The sequence below is a fragment of the Pyrgilauda ruficollis genome, unplaced genomic scaffold (assembly GCF_017590135.1).
Source record: "Pyrgilauda ruficollis isolate IOZ18807 unplaced genomic scaffold, ASM1759013v1 scaffold6, whole genome shotgun sequence".
In the NCBI taxonomy this organism is placed as follows: Eukaryota; Metazoa; Chordata; class Aves; order Passeriformes; family Passeridae; genus Pyrgilauda; species Pyrgilauda ruficollis.
In genome coordinates, this window is record NW_024527710.1 from 13,537,112 (window position 1) to 13,560,850 (window position 23,739).

The 23,739-nt window shown below is 37.7% G+C and overlaps 1 protein-coding gene across 4 annotated transcripts in view; it reads right to left on the minus strand.

Annotated features, from left to right (window-relative positions):
* Window positions 1–712: 712 nt before the first annotated feature.
* The window catches only part of EPS15 (epidermal growth factor receptor pathway substrate 15), a 68,555-nt gene continuing 45,528 nt past the window's right edge, over window positions 713–23,739 (minus strand). For 3 of the 4 annotated variants that reach the window (XM_041483066.1, XM_041483064.1, XM_041483067.1), the window contains 13 exons: window positions 21,928–22,000; window positions 17,167–17,328; window positions 16,488–16,685; window positions 14,429–14,626; window positions 13,794–13,868; window positions 13,366–13,456; window positions 12,062–12,097; window positions 11,072–11,208; window positions 9,382–9,451; window positions 8,119–8,195; window positions 7,464–7,626; window positions 4,585–4,763; window positions 713–2,628 (listed from right to left, as the gene is read on the minus strand). In XM_041483066.1, the coding sequence (XP_041339000.1) occupies window positions 2,482–2,628; window positions 4,585–4,763; window positions 7,464–7,626; window positions 8,119–8,195; window positions 9,382–9,451; window positions 11,072–11,208; window positions 12,062–12,097; window positions 13,366–13,456; window positions 13,794–13,868; window positions 14,429–14,626; window positions 16,488–16,685; window positions 17,167–17,328; window positions 21,928–22,000 (1,606 nt within the window). In that variant the 3' untranslated portion in view covers window positions 713–2,481. The remainder of the gene's footprint in view (window positions 2,629–4,584; window positions 4,764–7,463; window positions 7,627–8,118; window positions 8,196–9,381; window positions 9,452–11,071; window positions 11,209–12,061; window positions 12,098–13,365; window positions 13,457–13,793; window positions 13,869–14,428; window positions 14,627–16,487; window positions 16,686–17,166; window positions 17,329–21,927; window positions 22,001–23,739) is intronic. The other variant, XM_041483068.1, reaches the window with a different exon arrangement.

Consider the following 23,739-nt stretch of genomic DNA (forward strand, 5'->3'; position numbering starts at 1 on the left):
TTCCTAATTTAAGCCTCAGAAGTCCCTGCAAACACAATTCTGCAGAGAATTCAAGAGTGAGTAACACTAACATGGGCAACTAAACTCCACTCTACCTACCACAAAAGATAAAAAAAGATCTTCCATTAGGGAAAATCACTGTTCTCTTATAAAAAAAAAAGGATGCATCTGAAAGCCAGTTTTTATGTTCATTCTGGTTCACAATGGAATTAAATTCAGTTCACTGACATGATGCAGAATTCCATAGTAAGAAAACACAGGACTTTAGCTACCAATATTTTGAACTAACATGTAACTTTCCCAGCCTTACCCTTTGTTATCTAAATCTGGTATCATCTGAATTACCATTCTGTCAGTACTGCAAACACAAAACCATGAGCTTGCACATCCCTGCCCACAATGACGTAGAAGATTCAGGCTAAAGCACAATTAAAACACTCCAATGCTGAAGTCATAAATTTACTACATATTCCAATTCTGAAACAGCCAATTTAAACTTAGGTAGGTAAATGAAACTGTTGAGAAGTTACTGGGGAAATAAGACAATTCTGCCACTGGATCCTGTTCCTGTGAGGGTGACCCATGGCAGGTGTGTCAGGTGGCAAAGGCCACAGACACCAGGCTGCAGTCAGGACACCTCACACTGCATTACATTCACACAATGTTTTACATCTCACAGCACCCTCTGGAAAAAACAGGCAAACAGTTCACATTTATGTACTTAAACTTTATTTGTTCATAATTACAGGCTATTGTTAGAATTTTTAAACAAAAGGGAAGTCTATAAATAGAGGCTAATCCCACCTGAACAAGTTGTTTTAAAAAAAAATCCAACAAAACAAACAGTTAAAACTTCATAAAGTAATGCCATTTAGCTCACAGCAGTGGTTTGTTGGTAGTCTGAGTAAAAGTCCTATAGTCAGAGTCAGTAACATGAAATGTAACATCAAATGACTCAAAACTTTAAATCCCATAAAGGAAAGCAGGAATATATATATATAATATATACATATAATATTGTGTTGGTCCACTGAGTATACATTTTTAACAAAAGATAAGAAACTATGTAATCCAGTTAAGCATATGATTTGCAAGATTAGTGTACACTCATTACAAAGATGTATAAGATAAGTTATAACTATTTAATACTTGCAAAATTTTAAGTTACTTTTTTTCTTTTTTTTTTTGAGCAGGTGTTTAAATGCTCATCTCCCAGTGCAAAAGAAAAACCATCCCAGTCAGGTTACTCATTTTTTCTTGAAAAATTGAAAACCCTCAAACTCATGCAACAGCAGCATTGACAGGTAATGGGAAGAGCTTAAATATACTGAAGTGTGGCTGAGTTCTCCCCCTTTGCCCCAGTGCTTTGTGTTGAAACACTTCAATTTCCTCAAAAGAAATACCACAGGTTAAAAGTGCAAGAAAAAAACCCCTTCTAGATGTTTATGCTGCTGCCATCCATTTTTCTTAGGGCACAAGATTCCTGTTTTTGGAATTATTTTAATGAAACTGATTTTCCAAATACAATTCATTCAAAATGAACAATAAGTTATTTTCATTAAGTTATTTTCATTAACATTCTATCAATCCTACTCTGACTCAGTGACCATTCAGAAATCATTCAGTTTAAGGTGCAACTATCAGTTGGCATTCAATAAATTACATATACAGAAAACAACTGTGGTTAAAAAAAATAGAAATCAGACTACCTGTTTTTTTCTTTCTGTTTTCAATCCTATTTCAAATGGAACTCATTAACTTGCCAGTTCAGCTGCATATTTCACAGGCAAATGTGGCTCAAATAGCAGTGGGGTCTCACAATTTGACAGTCACCTTAGCCAACAGCAAATGCACATGAATTTTCAGTTTAATTGCTTTACAAAACAAAATAACAGGTCTGTCTTAAAACCTATGATCATGCAGGAAAAGTAAGAAAGGTTTCAGAAAGACAAACTCTTTCTGATGGAGACTTCATGAAGATTATGTTAAACCCAACATAAAATCTTCAACGAGGAGAAAAATAATCTATGTGCATACATATAAAATAAAGCACTCTCCAACTCTGGCATTACTAAAACCCCTTCAGAAGAATTAAAGGTTTCCAGTGACTAACTGCTTGATGGGAGACAGTCAGCCATGACAGAGTAATTGCTGTATTCACTTTATGCTCAATTACCAACTGCTGATAGATTACAGTCAAACCCCAATCTCTCTAACTGCATTTTAAACTGATTTGCTTTCAGCTGGGAAAAGTACTTGGCTCTCCTGAAAACTTGAGAGAAATTGAATGCAAAACTTAACAATTATTCAAACAATAACCAAAAGGATTAAATTTAGCAGAAACATTCACATCACTTTCAGAAATTTAAAACCTTTCATAGTTTCTTGTATATATGCATTTTCTGATTAACATTTAAATAGGTTAAGTACTCAGGAAAAAGGACAAAACAGTTTACGTCAGATAAAATCTTATTCTAAACTTCATGCTTCTGATATTTCAGATTTACTGAGTGCAATAGCCAGTTCCAAGTCTTCTTGCTCCTGCTGTTTTAGTCTTGCCAATCTTTCTTTTTCTTCTCTCTCACTTTCTCTCTTAGCCCATTCAATCATGTCTTCCTCAGTAGAATACTGCAAGTTTAAAAGACAAAATAAGAGAGATTAATAATACAGTGATAATTATTACTGCCCAAACATTCAGTTTAAGGGACAATTAGTTTTTCAATAATTTTACATATTCTACTCTTTAAATATTACTTGTTTTGTAGTTGTAATAGACTACATTGGCTTAGTCCAAACATTCAGTTTAAGGGACAATTTTTCAATAATTTTACATATTCTACTCTTTAAATATTACTTGTTTTGTAGTTGTAATAGACTACATTGGCTTAGTCTAAGGTTTAAGTACTAAGAAGTGCACTGAAGCCATCAAAAGGATGTATTTTAATGAAATATGCCATGTTTCAAATTTCAGTATTAAGTTTCTAAAACATTACTGAGCAGAAAGTGGTGTAATTTAAATACAGTTTTATTTGGTTAAATACCAGTCCATACAAGAAAAACTTTGAATAAACCAGGAGAACATTTTGCAAAGCACACTCCTATTCACACTGTAGGCCATCCTGATTTATCCTGCTTTCATTAGGGATGACTTTTCCAGGTGAAAATGACTGCAAAAATTTAGCTGTAGACTGACTGTTTCTGAATGTGTAGATGACAAATATTGCTGCCAAGAAGCAGCAAAATGATAAGGGTAACTGTAGAGTTAGAAGCCTGGTAGTAATACAGAGAAAAGTCAGCATGATATTAGAGGAGGAAAAAAGAACAGATTATTTCCATAGATGAGAACTGATTGTGAACTAAATAGCTCTGGTACAATGATTACAAATCAGAGAGAGATAAGGGTATTATCTTAAATAAAACACAAAAGATTATGCTAAAGTTTCTTCCTAGCAAACATGCAGAAAAATTAAGAGGTAGGTGAAGCCCCTGTCCTCACGGATGTCCCAGCATTAACTGAAAGGGTTAGAGGTTAGAGACTCCAGGTCTCTGCTTTGAGCTCCTTCTTGGGGAAATAAAAGCAGAAACAGCTGAGTTTTTTCCATAGTGCACTCAGTATTTCCAGTAACTGCAGCTGGAAAATAACACTATTTCCTTCACAAAGACAATAAACATTTTTGCAACTCCTCCAAAGTGGCTTCTCAGTCTCCCTAACTACTGCCACGGATGGATAACCACATTTCAGAAGTTACCATGCTCCAAGACACACCAACCAGTGCAAGTCTACTTTGAGAGCCTGACAATCCTTAGTTTACTTCAATCAAGCATGTAGCTTATTAGGCCTGAACAGAGAGAGCAGTATGGTCAAGGTACTGTAAATGCAAATTGCATTTAACAGGCTTGAAAGTGAGATGATGCCTTTCAAAACTTCTACTTGCAAAAGCTCAAAAGAAGAAAATAATATATAGGCATGCACAAACCTTTAGATTTGCTTCTACTGCTTGGACACCACGACTTCTATGAAATGAATTCTGGTTATAAAGAGACACTTACTATTTTACTTCATTGTGCATAAGTCTGGAATTTACTAACCATTCAAAACTCATCAAATTCTATTTCATTAACATACACTGTAATGAGGCTGTTTATCAGTATTTCAGTACATTAAAATTATGACCAAACAGTTCAATGGCAGTTAAATTAAAATAATATTTTGGTTTATTTTTAATTGGGTAGTTAACAGTGTGCTTCTTATAGATTTATAATTTAAATCTGCTGCACACATTGATAAAATGGATAATCCCTAGAACATAGATATTTTTGAAATCCTCTCCTCTAAAAGCTAGAAGGTCTCCATGAAAAAAGGCATAAAACCAATGCAATTTAAACATTAACTACAACATTTTGCAGCATTTTGTTTTAGGACAGCCTCAGCTGTAAACTAAATGTAAACTATGTTTTAACTAGAAGCAATATCCCTTGTGTACATGGGATATGTTTTAATAATTTAAATTAGTCTGAAGATTTTAGTGTGAACATTTCAAAGCTGCCATTATACTGAAACAAATGTAAAAAGTGTTTACTCACAGTACTGAAGTTTGCAAAATTGTTGGGGTCAGCCTCTTTACTGATGCTGGTGGGAGCAAATGGATCACAGAATAGATCTGCTTCTTGTTCTTTGGGAATGTCTGGGGTGGGGAAAGGCTGAAATGGGTCGCTCGACTTAAAGGAATCTGAAGAGTCTATTTGATTGATAGGTCTTTTCCCTTAGATTAAAATGAATTTAAAATGAATTTAAGATAGCAGGTAATAACATGCCAAAACTAGTTAAAAAAAACCCCAAAACATTCAAAAGCTACTTAGAGCACAACCTCTTCCCACAAACTAGTGGAGCTGTAGTTTCAGAGGAAGGGTTGCCAATTTAAAAAATGAGGGTACAGCCCACACTTTCTGAAAGGGTAATCAGGTAAAAAGGAACACATGTATGTTAATGAGTCAGGAACACAGCTGTATATAAATTAACTGTTTTGGAAAGAGGATTTCTAACAGTTTTGAGCACCTACTCTGCTGGCACAGTATTATTTTCTGGTTATCAGCTGTCTTTGATCATTCCAACAAGGCTCTTTTATTATTTCTTTGGATTAAATTAGCACAATTTTATTCAGAGAGCAGAAATACATTACATTTATAAGTTTTCAAAATACCATGTCCTCTCCCTATGCTAAGACCAGGAATTTCTGCAGTTTAAAACAACGAGTATGATAACAAGCAATCACAGGCTGAGCTGTTTTGTTAGTTTTTGCCTAAAAAGCTACAAATAAACAGAATCAGGGACAAACCCTCACTTACTCTGTTGGGTTTTCTTCAGCTTAACCCCAGTCAACTTTCAGCACCATTGAGGACACTAACCCACACACTGCCAAAAAGAGCTGAGCTGAATTCCACCCCACCACTCCCTCTGTATGTTACTGCTCACACAAGAGGTTTCACTGCAGTCTCTTGAATGCTACTATCATATTCTGCAAGTGGTTCCACACTTGCAGTGGCTGTGTTTTAAAACTTGCTTCTGTTTCCATTTCAGATTAAAACTACAGAATTGAACAAAGGTGCTTATTATTTCACATATCACCTTTGAAAATTAGTCTAAAATTACTTCATAAGAGCAAAAGAGAGTCTCATATGGCAATGATTTAGAGTTTGGAGAATATCCCCTGGGAAATATACGATTTACTTAGACACTTCCCAGATAACCCTGCCATCTCTCTCACTGATGATGTTCTACCCATGTATTACTGATGATACTGTGCTGCCCCATCCCTGAAGTGTTCAAGGCCAGGCTGGATGGAGCAACCTGCTCTAGTGAAAGGTGTCCCTGCCTGTGGCAGGGGCTTGGAACTGAATGATCTTTAAGGGTCCTTCTAACCCAAACCATTCCGTGATTTTACAGTTCTGTTACTCCCAAATAATGCCTGCCTATTTCTTGAAAAATGTAGGAGAAGCATCTCCAAATGACAACCAGGGAATTTTATTTCTGCACAGGAAGAGTTAATAATTGTAAGAATACAAAATACACAATCACTAAATCTTCTCCAAAATCAAGAAATGGGAGTGTTTATCAGTACCAAGAAAAGCAACAGAATTCATAGACAACAGCCCTTCTACACACTTTCCAGTAGAGAGAAGAACTAAAAGAAAGATTTTTGGGTATTTCCTTGAAAAAGCATTCCATTGTTTCAAATCAAACCAAAGAAGTCATCAGAAATAATTACATGTAAGTACCTCAGATTTTATTTCCATTAGGAAAATAATTAATTGGGAATGGTTATCAAGATAATCACATTTTCAGTGTGCATATCAAAACCACCTATTTTTTCCTAATTATCTGTTGCTGAGGATGCTGCTGCTCCACCCCTAGAAGCTTGCCTTCCAAAAGTGCACCACGTCACAGCCACTCCCACAGAATCAAGTCAGAAATCCTTTTTATGTTTAAATAAGGACCAACATCAAACATTCAAATTATCATCACTTGCCATGTCAGCTGTTTCAATGTTATTTCCAATGGAAATGATTACTTGCAAGGCATTAGCATGAACCAGATGTCACACCAACATTAGAAATGAAACAGCTGAGTGAGTTTAAACTTCAGTATCAGCACTCCTGTATCTACTGAGCTCCCCTTCTTTTGAGGAAAACATGAATACACGTTTAAGTTTCATGTCAGTTTCTTAAAACACCTTAAGACTCATCCACTTAGTGTAACAGTGCAACAAATGATGCAGCAGAGTTTTTAAAGACAATGAAACAGAGGACAGAAATTTTTAAAGGACTACTAGATTTTCCTATGTTTGCAAAGAACAAATTGAGACGAGCCTGTTGTAATATGGTCTTGTTGCAAGCACAAGAAGGTGCTGTTATGCATGATAATCATGGCCTTTTCTGGAAAGCAAAGTGGTTTGTGCCATGGAACATCCCAGAAACTCCTCTATCACTGAGGAGAAAACAGCCCAGGGAACTTGGGTTTATTACTGTTACTGCTACAGATCTCTGGCAAGGCCACCTAGAAAAAGTTAAGCTGAAAACCTAAGCCACTTCTTTAACCCTATTTAATTCATTTTGCATTAAATCCATCTGTGTTGCAATGTAAAAAGCACACTAAATTCTCACTTTAAGCAGAATTTAATTCAAGATTCACAGTGTAGCACATTAGCAACCATTTAATTTGCAACTACGCTGTGTTCTTGCATACACTTGTAACAAGTCTTTATTCCTGTTTTTTAAATCCTTTGTGTCTTCAAACTCTGATCCCAAACACCATGCAAAACTTTGAGGAAACGATCAGGAACGGACTTGTTTCACATCTTGCTCATTCATTTTAAATTCAGAGCCTTTACCCTCCTCTCATAATTCCTGTCCCTCTGCCAACATGAAGCAGCAGACTGTTTCCACATCTCAGTGTCAGCTCTTACCAGGTGGTGGTGGACAGGGCCTGGTGGGAGTTCCTGTCTTAGGGGGCAGTGCAGGAGGAACATCCTCATTTTTAGCTGGTGCTTCCTCAAACAGGTTTTTAGTTATGGTGACACTGCTGACAGAGCCTGATGTGGAAGAGCTAAAGGGATCCTCGTTGTTGGCCTTCAAAAAACAAAACAGCAACACACACATTTTCAGTGCAGTGCTACCAGACATTCTCTTCAATAATACAGTATTAAATCAGAACTAAAAGTTTGGACTAAGACGAAAGAAAATACTTCTGTTTGTTTTTACACATATCCACATATTCCAGAAGATTGAACAGAAAGAAAAATCAGGAATGGTTACTGTGTACAACACTATAAAGCTGAAAACAGTTGAACATGCAAAAGTAATACTTTTGCTGCTAAAATCAGCAAATTTACAAATAAATTATAGTATCACTGGAAATAGAGAGAAAATACTTATCAAGCCGAAAAGATTGCATTGCATTCTTCACAGAATTTCAGGACAATTTGCTATCAAGACCTTTTTTTCAAGCAAATCAGCCATTATAAATGTTTAGTAGTGGCAAAACTGTAATGAACTGAGTAAGCTTTGCCTTGTCACTGCAGTCTCATGCATTTTCTGTGAGTAGCAGCAGCTCCATATTACCTTCGACAGCGTGCTGAAGTCAGCAAAGCCACCTTCAAAGGATTCACTTCCAAACAGGGAGGCAAAGGGGTCTGTAGCTAAATACACAAATCAAGCCAAGAATAAGATTAAAAGCTAAATATAAAAGACTGAAAAGAAAAATTCCCACTACTACTATTACTAAATAGCAACTATTATATATTTTACAACTTAAAGTAATTCAAGTGAAGTATTTTATGTGGTGAGCACTTCAAATTATTAAGTAACTTTTTAAAAAACTCTAAGTGTCAACTTCCAATTAAGAACAATAAATCTCCTGAACTGAATTACTTCAAAAGAAATACTGGTATGTTTTCCTACATAAAAAATATTAAATTCCACTGAAAGTATCAAATAACCATACTACTGGAAATGTTCTACTGAGATACATGTATGTATACACACAGAGGTGTTTTTTGTGTGCATACACCCATACACATACAGACATATATATATCAAATATATATATGAACATGAACCAGAGCTCTTTTCTGACTGCAGACTCACTTGTGGAATCAAGCATCTGAACCTCATATCATCCCAGACTAATTCAACAGTACCTTTTCATTCTCATGTGCCTAAAATATGTGAAAGCTGCTACTGTACAGCAGAGAAGGAAGTGCCATACTCACTTCTGCATCTCTAATAACCAGCATTTTTTTCCCTACAATTAAAATGAACAGGTTTACAATACAAAATCACACATAGATTCCTGTTTTGGATTATCACTTGTCAGTGCAGTTTAGGAAAATAGGAGTTCAGAGCCTTCCCTAAAACATCTTTAGCCCTCAGATGTGAGAGGCTCACAGAAGGAGCAAACTTGAGCAGTAGAAATTTTCAATGGAGGAGTTACTGCATTCCCCATCCACTCTGGTGGTGCAGAGCTATCCTTATGTTACTTACACAGTAACATGAAATCTCTGAAAACAACCCTAATGGGAAGCAGCACAGACCATCCAAATAGCCCAAACACTTAAATCAGGAACTGTCCCAGTTTCAGTAAAGCAGAGGAACAGTTTTTGTGGAATCAGTCTTCAGTGATGCACACTACAGACAAAGTCAATTTTGGGTTATAAACTTCCCCCCTAAAAACAGGCACCTTATGTCACACTTTTTGGGAAAATTCAGAACACATGGGAAATCCCTCTAATGCTCTGTTGCAAATTCAGTTAAAAGACTAAAAACAAAAGCAAGCAAAAGCAAAAATAAAACCCAAGAAGCTTGATATGTACAATCTACTTTTACCTAGATCATTTGATGTAGTGACAGTGGTTCCACCAGGAGCAAAAGGGTCATTCTTCTTTGATATCTCTGTCTAAAATAAAAAATTCCTTTGGAGGGAAATTTGTTTTCAGCTTAAAAGATTCTTCAATCTAAGAATACAGTCACCATTTATTTTAGTTTAGAAGTTGTAAGATAACACATTCTGGAAATAGCTTTTATCAGCATCAGTAAACAAGCCTATTAATAGAAACTCTTCCTCTCTGTTTTGATTAATACTTTGAAAGGATGGGAAAAAGGTACAATATGTGCAACACACTTGGTAACAGCTAATGCAATAGTCAAGTATATCTACTGCTCATTTTGGTCTCAGATTTCTACAACCAGAGCCGTCTTCAAGGAGATCTAAGATTTCAACACTCCAGAGAGGTGTGGTAAAGCATTTAGGAGGAGTGCATAACTTCAGTTCTGAAGTACACATCTCAAGAATCCACTCCTAATCCCACACCACAGCTCTGACCTCCCTGGTTTTTTCTTCCTTTGGACTGTAATAAGACCAAAAATTGATTACATTAGAACATCAAGACTTTGAAAAGGATAGTGTGCTGAGTACTACAAATTGTAGAACTCTAATTTTTAAGGCTGGAGGTGTAGGCTGTGGTACAAAATACGACCTTGAGGTCTGCACAATGTGCACAGCATGGGGAAGGGCAGTACCACCACTGGCAGGTGCAGTGATTTCTCACTCTTGGCTGCTGCGGGTCCTCCTCAGGCACACTCTACAGCCACTTAACTTGCTTCTTAATCCACATGTATCTGAGTTTTATATATGTCTATGCATGTTTTATGCACACACAAAGCTGGAAGTGAGGCATGAACAGAAACAACACTGAAAAGGAAAGGCGATGGCAAAAGAATGGAGACAAAATTAATGCCATGAAAAATTTCAGCTGCTTAAATTGTTTGTCTATCAGCTTTAAATATTACATATTCAACAAGTTCTAGTCTACACCAACGAGAGTTTTATGCCCAACTCTACCTTATTAAAGGCTCAAGAGTATTCAGTCACTGCTCATTTACAATGTGAGCTAAAAGTTACACTGAAGTACCCTTGAAAGAGGTGCATTCAGTAGGTAACCTGAGATCACAATAGACCTTTGGTGATTCTTATTTAAAAAAAAACAAACCAAAACCTAAACATACACCTATAGAAAAATGTGACTTTTCTGAGGGGAAACCCCATACACCACATCACATTTCAGGTAAAATACAGCACATAGTTCTTGATCCTTTAGTGTGTGGAGGCAAAAATCAAGTGTCTGAACACAACCTGGTGACGTTGATCCTGGCTTTCTTTCCATTTATTATGTTCCACCAACTAATAAGGTTGTTGGAGAGCTCCAAAGCTTAACAGAGCTTAAGTAATTTTAAAATAATAACAGAGCTTAAGTCATTACTATCAATGCTCTTAGCTGTGGAGCAATGAAGATCCACAATGAAGTACTTTAAACATGTTTTTATTTTTACTTCTATTTCATCTGTGACTATTTCTAGAAAATAGGACCCAAAAAGACAAGACAGAGCTGGGGAATCAGAGGTAACCTTTATATGATTTCTGAATATCAATTTTTTAAAGCATGTCTAAATGTACAAAACAGGTTATTTTGTCCAAGTCACATGGAGAAAGCAGTAAAAGGTGTGACACCAGACTTACTGTGGTATTATTACTGTTGTCTGCAGAGCTAAATGGATCAGTGCCAGCAGTCACAAAAGGGTCGGTGGAGGATTGCTTGAAGAAAGAGTCAGCTGCAAAAGGGTCTGAGCCTTTGAAGGGATCACCACCAAAGGGATCTAAAAAGTAAACATCTCCCTAATATTTCTGCTTGCTTTACTTAGCTGATATCTTAAAATCTAAACAATGTATCACCTTTTTTCATACTGCTGCAAAGTGACACATTTAAGACCAAGGACCTTTGAAACAGGAAATTCGCCTGCGAATAATTTAATTCCCCTGTGAATAATTTGTATTCTGTGATTCAGAACATCAGACAAGGCAACGTTTTCTGCACATCACGAAAACAGCAGTTCCAGAATAATCTCAGCATATAGGTTCTTTAACCAAGTCCCTAAAAATGAAGCATTTACAAAACCTAATGCTCCCGAGAACCCTCCTGCCCTCTCCTGCACTTCCCAAGCCCAACTGATATTTCTTATTTGGCACTTGGTGCTCAACCCTATTTTACTATTGCTGTCCCACTGGTTATTTGGTTTTTTTGCCACCAGTAACTTCACTCAGGACCAAGCAAACAATTCAATGACATTGCCTATACAGTTGATGTAAAGAGAGACTTCCCACCTGTTCAGTACTTGATTCCAAAGGAAGTTGGTATGTTAAGAGCCTTTAGAAGAGCACAGTTCTACTACTTTGCAAATAAAACAGGCAGCAAGCATTTGGGGCCTTCTGTTCATCACCATCACATATTTAAATCCCAGCTAAGGAACTTCCAACAGGAGCAAAATTCACTGGCAATGGACTTCTCTAAAAAGCTTTTACACAAGTGGCCAGGTGCTAATGTCACATATATTCTATCATGACTTTTTGTGGCATTTCCACCTACTTTTTACCTCTGAAAGTGGTGACAATTTTCCCCACTAGCAACAACCATTTAGAAAAAAACACATTATGGGTTATAAAGTTACTTACCAATTTTTCCAAAAGGGTCATCTTTGAAGGGATCATCTGTTCAAAAGAAAAGCAAATATTCATTAAAGAGCTTCTTACCATCATGAGACACACACAGAATCAGCCATCTCCAAGCTGCATTTCCGTTGGCTGTTGTCCACAAACACCCACATTCTGCAGTACTACCACTGCAGTAATCCAGGCCAGCTACTGAGATGAGTGCCAGGTTTGTTTAATTGTCACAGACACTGTGGATGGTCCTCCTAAGTGTTCACTTCAGTACTGGATGCATGATCCCAACTCATTTCTACTTTCTCACGCTCATCTGAGAGACAGATATCCTGTCTCTCAGCTGTGGGTATCTACCCCTGAGTACACTGAGTGCTCAAAGCCTAAAAGTTTAGTTCTTAACAGACAGGCCTCTTTTCTTCTGAAAGAAAGGCCTTGTCATGTGCTGTAAGACCACTTCAATATAAACAAAAATGAAGCAGTATTGACTCAGAAACATTCAAGCTGTTTTAAATTAGTTTAATTTATTAATTTAAAATATTCAATCTGCACTGACATTCTTTCAAAAGCCAAGTGATCTGAAACAAATTTAGCTTATTTTCCTTTCAAAGCAATACAAGCTAAATTGATCAGACCATGTTGATCTGAAAGGGTGTAAAATCATATTAATGTGGCTGAAAACATCTGCTTCAGCAGTTAATTCAAATTAACTCCCCTTTCCCAATTGGCTCCATATAGGCAGATCATTCCTTCCATAAAAAATAAGAGCACAGCAACATCATTCGTCAATGGCAAGTTCTTAAAATAAAAGCCAGCACTTCCACAAGATGAACAGATGGTGCAGCTCCACATTACCTTGTTCTGAGAGCCAAACTCCCCAGAAGTAGGCCACAGCCATTCATTCTGAACCACCCACACCCTCCCCAGAGCACAGCCCAGAGAACCCTCTGCTGACCTGTTTGTGGACAGATCACTGACACCACACGCATCACAAGCCTGCCCACACCTTTACAGCCAAAATGCCACCAGGGCAGAGGCAAGGAGGGGATGGGGAAGAGCAGTCCTCATGCAGAGCAATGAGGGAAAGGAGCAATTTCCAGAGCTCATTAGGAAGCCCAGATCAAGGAAGGAGAAACACCCCAGAACTCTCATTTCTATCATTTCTATTTCTATAATGCTATTGGCTCCACGCTCCTGTCACCCACACATCTTCAGATTTATTCTATAAAGAGCAGTCTCAAGGTGAAGATGAGTCTGATGCATTCACACAAGAGCTGTATCTGCAAATCTGCACTTAGAGAGAAATGTTTACTTACTGCCAACAAAAGGGTCAGACTGGAAGAACTCTAAGCTGGCTTCAGAAACTAGATCAGGCAACGGATGAGATTCAGCATCAAATGGATCTTCCTGGGCAATGCAGGCAGAGAGAAACATATTAAATTTTTAAGACTTGCAACGATGGAAAACACTTATGTCATCTCCTGTTACCATTCAGTAGTTTCTTAAAACTTTAAGCAAAGAGACAGCTGGAATTCTATATAATTCATCAATGGAGATCCAAAATATTGTTTAACAACCTGCCTGCTACACAAGATGAAATGTTTTCAAGACATCACACTAAATAAAACCAGTAGGAAGTGACAATTATTCCTCTGCTGTTGTATGACCATCATGCAAGCCTGAAACAGTTTAACCAGTATTTTTTTAACCTACTTTTTCCTTCCCCAAACCTGAAGAAACTCACTTTTTTGGTAACAGTTGCAGCTGGGGTCTCTTTCTCTTCTCCTACAGAGACTGCTGATTCAGGACTATTCCTTATCTGTAAAAGGGTAAAAGCAATTCACCATAAATAAGTAAATACAAGACTGCACAATAAAATTTTAAGTTTTAAATAGAATCACAGAATATAAAGAGGCATACTTCAAAAGGTTCATACTTATTATAGCACATACTTTAGTATTCCATAAACCCTGTAAAAGTTAAAAAAATAAATCAATCATGAATCTACTGAGACATAAGGAGGAACATTTAAAGCAAGACAGTTTTAGATTTTCTGTACTTTTCCTTATTCTGCTCTCATTGCACCAAATGGAGACAGCTGCTCTCCTTTAATGTTAATTCTGCTATTCAATTTATGATAGTTTGCTTTGGAAATAAATACAGAAAAAAAATGTTACTGCTGCTTTCCAGGCAAACTAAAATTACCTCCTTTTCTGCTTATGAACTTTCAGATATATGGAAACACAGTCCCTCAGAAAAACACCCTGAAATTTCAATTGTGCAAGTGTTTAAAAACATAATCAATCTTGGTACATTCTTAACTTATTCCAACTTCACAGCTGCAATGCATCGTGTTCAAGCAGGCAAAACACTACTCACTGGAGACACACAGTTTGTTTGCTCCTCTTCTGCTATGCTTTCCCTCTCAGCATTCTCATTAAGGTTTGCAGTTTCACTGCTGCTGTTGCTAAGACTAGAATGATCCACAGTTCCATTAACAAGTGTACTATGGGGCTGAGAGTGCCATCTAAATTGGTTATTTTCCAGTTCCTTCAGCTCAAGAAGCTTTGTCTGCACCTGTAAGCAGAAATAAATGTATTAGCATCAGTATGGCAGCACATGGAAGCCAGTAAATGGCCATCCCCTCCTAAATATAAGGTGGGTGATATATTTCTGAAAATCTTATTTTCAAAAGCAAATATAATAAAAACCTGTTTCATCAACCTATGGGGGAAATTTGGGAGATAAGCAGAAATCTTATTTAGCAGAAGTGCAGAGTGGTTGAGGGACACACATTTTGCCAAGGAAGAAGACTGTGTCACTGGCAACACCAAAACTTGTTGCCATTCAAACCCATCAGAAAAGTTGCAAAGCTTTCAGGGTTTTTTTTTTTTTGTTTAGTTCTGCTGGGAAGTTTTAGTTAGGCTTTCCTTTTCTTATTTTTGTTTTGGACTAGGGTTTGTGTGTGTGTGTGTGGTTTGAGGCTTTTTCCTAGATTATGTATTTGCAATTTCCTTAAATTCAAAATTAAAAAGGCTGCTTTATCAGAACTCTCATCTTTCAAGAAGGAACATTATGATTTCATTATCATCTCCCACATGACTTCTGAAGTCTACAAAAGCCAAGTATATCTTCCTAAGCAGACACTTATATTCATCTGTTATTATTTCAGCAATATGCTTAATGCAGTGCCTTACAGCAAACATTTACAACCAACCTGCCAGTTATGAAGGAATTACTGGAACTGGCAGGTTATGCAAAAGAATAAACCTAGTCCAGATATTTGGGTGCAAAATCCCACTGAACTCTGCTAGCTCAGTCGCCTAATAGAGTTATTGGGGCATCAGCAAAGACACCACCAGGTGCCTTTCAAGTTAACTGACCTCAAACCAGCCATTAGATAATCTTGTCTAAAGCACCAAAGCGCCTACTGTTCCTTATTTAGGAGTCAAGAGCAATAAAATCAGGAGTACTGCTATAGAACCTAATGAAAAAAATGTCTGTAGTACAGTCAAGCATAACCACTTATATTATCAGTCTCAAACCTGTTCATGGCAAGCACCTCTTGCCATATAAAAACACTGCAGTGGTATAACCTTCTCTCCAGCTGTGATGAAATGATGAAAAAATCCATTTGTTTACTTCTCACTTTCTAAACTAAAAGCCATATTTTAAAATTATGAATTTGTAAGACTCATTAGCAAGTTACAGATGTGAATTGTGTGAAATGACCAACCCTGAAGTCAGCCATTTCTGGGGTTCACAAGTAGGTTTTGCCTTTTGTTTTCAGCTTGGTATCTGTGAGTGGCTAATACATAACACAGCTGGCAACAGGGAAGGAGAACCATGAGGAAAGGGTGTGCAAGCTCAGGCATCACCAAATTATAACAAATCTCTGATTACAGACAGAAACTGGAAATGTTGGTGCAACAGTAGCCACTTCAAAGCACAGGGCTCTCTGCCTCTCAGGGTCTCATCTCAACCCAATTTCTTCTTCCATCCACCCCACTTTCCCCCCTCAACAATGCACTAAGTAAATGCTATCAGTAATTTTATACCAACTTCATACCAATTAAAAAATAGTGAGAGCATGCCCCAGGCCAGTTATTGAAGATGAAAACTTCAATAACTACTGGACACAGAGAATTGAAGTCTGCATCATCCATTTTTCATTCATTACATTATGACAAATTATTTATGGACTATAATAAATTAATCCCTTTAATGAATAAAAGAAAGGCCATGAAGTATTTTGAGTGACTTAAGTCAGCCTCTAAAAATCCTAACAACTACTAGCACAGAACACATGTGTAAGTAACTAAAGACATGAGCAAACAGTGAGGAAAAAAGGAAACAACGCCTTCCCCTTAAGGCAAACCACACTAAAGGTTTCCAGCTCAAAATATTTTTTGGGGGTGGGTCTTTCACACTGCCTTACTGAATTGATTTCCTGTTGTGAATCCTGCAGATGTTGCTGAAGAGGTCCCAGCTGTGCTTTCCCAGACTCGATGCAATGTTCAAGCTCTGCAGTTTCTTGCTGCAGGCGACTCAGCTCCTCTTGGGCTTTGGTCAGTTCATCTTCATAGGCTGAAATCTTTGATTCCTGGCTTGTTATTTCGGCCTTCAGCATGGCAATCTAAAGCATGAACAGTATTTCAAGTAAAAAAAAAAACCCACCCCAAAACCCACACAACATTTCCAAACACATCCAAATACATCCAAATAACTATTATTTATGACCAGAAAAAGTAAAAAAAAAAAAAATCATCGCTATTGCAGATTATAGATCATATCTGAATAAACAGTTAATTCTCTATTAGTCTCAATAAGAACAGAGTATTTTAGCTGTTATTCTGACCAACATAGGTATTTCTGCTTTAAACCTTATTTGTGTGCAAGTATATCTCAATATGTTTGTTGACACATTGAAACTAAATTAGGAACACTGAAGCAAGTGATGTATTTCCTATGCTCTGTTGGTCACAAAACCTTGACACTCAGGCTATTCATTCATTAAAACTTTTTTTTTCTTGCCCCAACAACTAGAACTCTGCAAGGCTGAGTTCTGCAAGACAAGGCATTAATGCTTCCCAAGGGCACTGGCCACCAGACCTTACCAAATGGGCCTCCTCTGCACACTTCTGCCTGATGTCATTAAGTTGTTCTTCCAACTTGGCCTTCTGCTCATCAAGATCATTAAGGGTTTCCTGCGCTTCCTGTTTCTGAGCTTGCAGCTTCTGCAGATTACTGCTTTCCCTCTTTACTTCATCCTGGAGATCCTGAAACAAAACACAGCAGCTTGACATTTGTTCCCTCTCTCCCCTTAACCACTGAATTCCACAGTACAAACTGCAGTGCTAACCCATATTTCAAAGTATCAACAAATTATCTTCAAGAAGCCTGCATGGATACCAGACAAGCAAGTATTCTCAGATTCTAATTCAATGACATAAAAATAACCAGGTTGTTTGCCTTTGCTTTTCTTCAGTAAAACAAATTTCACTGAAGTGTTGAGATCACACACCAAGACACAGATGAACTGTTTTCCACACAGAGGTCAGGTTTTCATTCTAAATTTCAAAATTGTCTTTACTCAGGCTGCCACAGTGCCTCTGTCCTGTGCTTCAGCACTATGTTTTACTGAGTTTCTTATTAAGAACATGGACCTGTTGGAGTGAGCCCAGAGGAGTCCATGGAGATGGTCAGAGGGCAGGAGCACCTCTGCTATGAAGACAGGCTGAGAGAGCTGGGGTTGTTCACCCTAGAGAAGTGAAGGCTCCAGGGAAACCTTAAAGCCCCTTCCAGGAATAAAAAGGGGCTTGCAAGAAAGTTGGAAATGGACTTTTTATCAGGACATGGAGTCACAGGACACAGGGGAATGGCTTCACAGTGACAGAGGGCAGGTTTACATGGGACATCAGTAAGCAATCCTTTGCTGTCAGGGTGGGCAGGCCCTGGCACAGGCTGCCCAGAGAAGCTGTGCCTGCCCCATCTCTGGAAGTGTCCAAGGCCAGGTTGGATGGGGCTTGGAGCAACATGGGATAGTGGAAGGTGCCCCTGCCCATGACAGGGGGCTGGAAGATGGGCTTTGAGGCCCCTTCCAACCCAAAACATCCTGGGATTTTGTGATAATAGAAATCCTTTATTCTGGTCCTTCCCCCTTCAAAAACACATGGCCAAAAATAGGAACTGGTTTTTGGAGTATGGTGAAAGACCACGAGCCCAAATGCACTGCCTCCCAGGGCATTCCTGCCCCCAGTTTTGCAAGGATCAGCCAAAAACTTATTTTCTGTGTGTCACTAGAGGTAAGAAATGCACATTTCATACACAATAATATGGAACCTTTTGATTTATGAAAGAGAAGCAAGTATGTGTCTTGTGTTTTAAGTACATTAAGTAGCATCATAAAATAATTATTTCATTTCTGAGCAACAGGAATGGTTACACTTCAACAAGCTGCAGAGACAACACTGAAAAACATGTCAGGGAAAGAATTTAGGAAGAAGAAAGAATCATCAAAGTCAGGAGGAAGAGACGATACAGTGAGATCAAAAAGGATTAATACAAAAGGAAAAGTATTAGATGAAAAGAGAAGATTGCAGCATTTCTAAGAAAATACAGCAATTTCAGGAAGAATCTTCAACAACAGTAAAACATGAACAGAGACCAAAAAAAAGATAAGGAGGATAAGAAAGCAATCAGACATGAAATTCTGTTTAGATTTGTGTGCTGCTCTAAGCTACAATCGTGCTCTCCTTTTCTAGGGGTGTTTTGTTTGGGTTCTTTTTGGTGAGGGAGACAGTTTATCCATGTGTTGTGTGCTAACACCTCCACATAACGAGGACAAAAAGCCAGATAGGAATAGAAGGGCATATGATGCAGCAGTCAGATGCTGGGGAATTAGGTAACCTCGAGACAACTGGAGGGCTACCCAAAGACACATCACAGATGCTTTTATGTTAAAAATCAACCACAAAACCATGCCAAAAATCTCCCAAACCAAACCACAAAATGCCACCCACAAAACTCCCCCAAATCAAATCTGAATGTCAGTATACAGCAGTCAGACTAGGAAAAATACAAGTTATTTCTAACCCAGGAGAGAAGAACCAGCGTGCACACAAAAAGCTCTCAGAGCAGCTACTGACTTGGATAATTGGGACACTCTTGATCCATTCATTTTCACATGGCTTTGAAAAGCAAGGATCAGCTGACAGTTAACACAAGCAGTGGAAGAAAAAAGTAACAGCTTAAAGAGACTTCAGCCTCCTTTTTCCTAGAGGAAGCAAGAATTCACATCCACACAAGCTAAATATAGATCACCTCCACTTTTGTCTGTTCTAGGCACAGCAGTAGAGAAGCACTGAAGAGACCTAACTAAGCCTGATGGCTGCCAGAAGAGAACAGGAGGAAAAAAACCCCAACCAAACCCAAAACCTGCGGTGGTTTTTGTTCACACATGCACCTAACCTCTCCAGAATTAAAGGCTGCAGTAGATACAGCACACAAAACTGGCTATCATACTCAAAGATGCCTCTTCGTGAAGTAAACCAGGCTCCAATTAAGCTTCAATTTCAAAGAACACCCTTCAGCATGGAAGCAGCATCTTAATGGTCAAGCACTGAATGAGATTTTAAATGAAAACCACTGAGATACTTGAGGTGTTACAAACTGCCATTCTGATGGTAATAATAATCCTTGTATTAGATTTATGATCATGGTAACTCTTATGCCAATAAAGTAGGATAAGGAAAGTTTAGGAATCCGTATTTCCATGGACAATGGATTTAATAGTTTGCCAGTCTGTCCTTCCCAAGACAATTCATGTGCTAGAAAATGCCAAGTCTGCAAGAGGACAGAAAAGTAAAACTTACTGACTTTCTAATGGCATTTGTGCACTGCAATAGAGAAAAAGAAAATGCAGCTCTGAGGGATACTCAGTGCATGTAACTTTGAGGAAACACCCCTTAGTCTCTGCTACTTAAGAGCTGATATTTTAACAAGCACATTAAACCCCATCAATATGAACATCTTCCTTACAACTCTTTTTCTGCCTTTGCTTTTTTTAGTACCTATTAACACAGTCTTGAAATTTTTTTATTGAAGAAAAAACTGTCATTCTTTCCCTCCTCCTATATAAATCAGTTTGACTGATCACTGACCATGGCTATATTTGAGATTACAAATAGGTCTGTGGAAGCAATTCTGCTGTCAGAAACCCTGAAGTGTCATGCCACAAAACCAGCTTGAAACAAAGAGGCAGGTTAGAGCAAACTGTTTTTTTGGTAGACTATCCTTAGAAATGTCCTCATTAGAATAAAACCAGAAGAAAATGTATGAGGGAAAGATATCCTTAATCTGTCCCATTATGCTCTGAAGTTCTAGAAAGTTTGTTGAAACATGCAGGTCCACCAGTCAGGAATAAGAAAACATAAAGGGCCACCAGATTAAATAAATGCTGCAGCCATTTCCTGTTTGATCCTGGAGGTTTCTCATTTTTCTGGCAAGCCCATAATAGACTGTTCCTTCTCTGCAGACTGACAGAACTCTGTAACTATATTTAACGAATAGCTTGTGTGGCTACTAACAGGTTAAAGACCTGAGACAGCTGCTCCCAGCACTACTGCTCAGGATGCAGAGATTCAGGGGATTCTGTGATGCTACTGCCTATCAAACACACATGGATGACACTGGAACATTCAAGGTAAGGCTTCTATCAAGCTTACAAACCTTTTGTGCAAAGGCACCGGAGAACTCAACCCTCACATGAGCCAACACAGATTCCAGAAGACACCAACAAAATAATCCTGTGTGCAAAGCCAGGAACACCCCTGAGAATTCTGTGAACAGTGGGAAAGGGAATCTGCAGGGTGGGGAGGGGAATGACCGTGGAGCACAGGCACGGGCAACTTCCACACGCATTCCTGCAGCTGCTGGAGCTGCTGCCAGCATGACCAACAGGCCAGCATCTGATTATCTCCTCAAAGGTCACACTATTAATTATCATCCACACTCCAAGGATATTAAATAACCCTGCACAAAATTCACAACTCTTGTAACACATTAGCTCCTTTTCAGCCCGACCGAAATTGAAATGCTGAAATCTTGCATTATTTGCTATTAAGTAAAGATGATGGAAAATTATAGATTCTTAAAATAAATTTAGAAATAAATATAAGAGGTCAGATATCACACTGAAGATTTTTTTAAAAACAGCAACTGAAAATTTAACTGCAATATTGCTTTGCAATATTTAATTCAGAGCTTGGCTAGTCTGTCAGCACTCTAAACACTGATGCTGACTGCATAATTTTAACATCTGCAAAACACTTGTAAATTTAGATTTTCAGACATTCAAGAAATTCAATATCATCCTTTCAAATAAAAATCAACAGATTCTTTTTAAAATTCACTTATATTAGGCAAAATTAATTTGAGGCAACATTTCTCCCTAGCTGGCAATTACTGTGCCTCTTAAAAAGCAGCCTGATATACAAACCCTTTTAATTCAGCCACTTAAGTTTATTAATCAATTTACAGTGCTACAGTGTCCTCTTTAGTTTTAATTACACAGTAGATAATCTTGCTTAAAAAAAAAAAGAAAGAAAAATCTAGTCTTTTGTAATATTTTTCATTTAAAACTCCATGCATGCTATATATCCTATAGGAGCTTGCACATTTATATACATATACACACCTACACAAACCCAAAATTATATATAAAACACACTTCAAAGTACATTCTTTTTCTTAGCTACCATTTTTTTTCTTTTTACTGGATAAGTGACGTGATCTAAAGACTCAGTAATCCCACTGTCATTAAAACAGCACATGGTGCAATATCAGGTGCCTGAACAATAATTTGGTGGTTTATTTACCTGGACCTCACTTGTCCTCTGCTTGATGGCATCTTCTTTCTCCTTCAGATCTTGCTCTACATTATTCTTTTCCCTGGAAGACCAGCAAACAATGCAAGAATACTTAAGAACATCAGCTACAGCAGGTACAGTAATCCAGCCCCCTAAGCCTGTATCTCTCTTTAAATACATAGTGAAACATTAAACAAAAAAGATGTGAGGGATTTCTGCTTTCCAAATGATTTACAAGACAGAAGCCCACAGAAGTGTTCTGCATAAACCCCCCTGTCTTTCCACCAACTGCACTCCAGTGATAAGAATGGCTCAAAACTGGAAGGGGGCGGGAGGCAGAAATCAATGAAATACTGTCTCCAGTGATCTCACTGTTGCTATGGAGCACTTGTCTAATGAAAACTGCTAGGAAAAGTGGGAGGGATTGCATCAGATTCCATCTATTAACCCCTGCAAACACAGCCATGCCTGGGCTCACAGCAGCCAGGGAACACTCCCACAGGCCAGCAGAGCCCACGAATGCCCTTTGCCTGTCAGATTTTGGATCTGCCTGCTGGGAAGCTCAGGGACGAGCAGGAAGGTTGCCTTGGCTTGCTGGAATCACGATCTGCTCAGACACTCCACACACAATGATTTGCTGTGTCATATCAAGCCTGCCTCTACAGACATTTATTCAAGTTTAAGTGGCTGCTGATGACAGGGGAATTATCATCAATAAATTCTCATCAGTCAGACATAACAATAGCTTGAAGAAAGGGAACATACAACTCAGAAGTGTTACTTTTATTAAAAAATCATGAGTGTTCCTCTCTAGACAGCATATGGAATCTTTGCTCCTTCCACAGATACAGAAAAACATTAAGCATACAGTTTTTACACAAACTTCTGTAGATATTTACTTTCATAAGGGCTCTGTTAATAAACCAACACACACATTGAAGTTTGAATTTGAACAACAAACCTAACATTTCTACATGAAATACCACAGTGGAAAGCTATTAGATTGTATTACTGGTATAAACCAAAATTAAGAAACTTCATATTTTAATAGCAGCAAATTGTTAATCAATCTAAAACTATTTATTTATTTACCCTTATTTGATACAGAAGAAAGCATTTCTGAGTTGAAGTAAAGCAGGTCTACTCTAAGTTCTCTTTAGTCAAGCTGAGAAAGTTTTGTTTACTGCTAAATCACACAAAATGTAAAATAAAAAGAACCCAGATGTCAGATTTTAAATGAACATTTGCTCTGACAAATAGATTATACTCTGCTATTATTTTTCTCATTATCTGATTGAAGAGCAACTTCCTGATTATGCCCAAAGGTGAAGTTTAAATGGAAGGAAAAGGAACGATGTGGAAAGAAGAACTTTGAAGATCAAGGCTATTTATTCTGTCAAGTGTGCTCCTTCAAAATAAAGGACCACACTTTCATAAAATTCATAAAATAAATTTCATAAAATTAATAAAAATAATAAAATTAATAAAATGCCTCCCTCTGCATTCATCAGAAACTGGAAATTCTAAAAAAATCTTTACCTTTTCAATCAAATCTACAGCACACTCCTCTAGCTCAATAAGCATCTGTAGCACAGTTGTACTTCGATATTTAAAGTATTGCAACACAGGTTTGAAACAAGCTCTGTTGCTTTGGCTTCCATAACTTCCCATGAACAAAGGTTTCAATAAAGCACTTCTACAGATCTATGTACAAATCAGGCTGAAAAATACCTTCAGGCCCTCAAACACCCAGCAAGCACAGACAACAATTATATATATTTTTCCTATTTGAGGATAAAAGAGTAAGAAAACAAATACTTG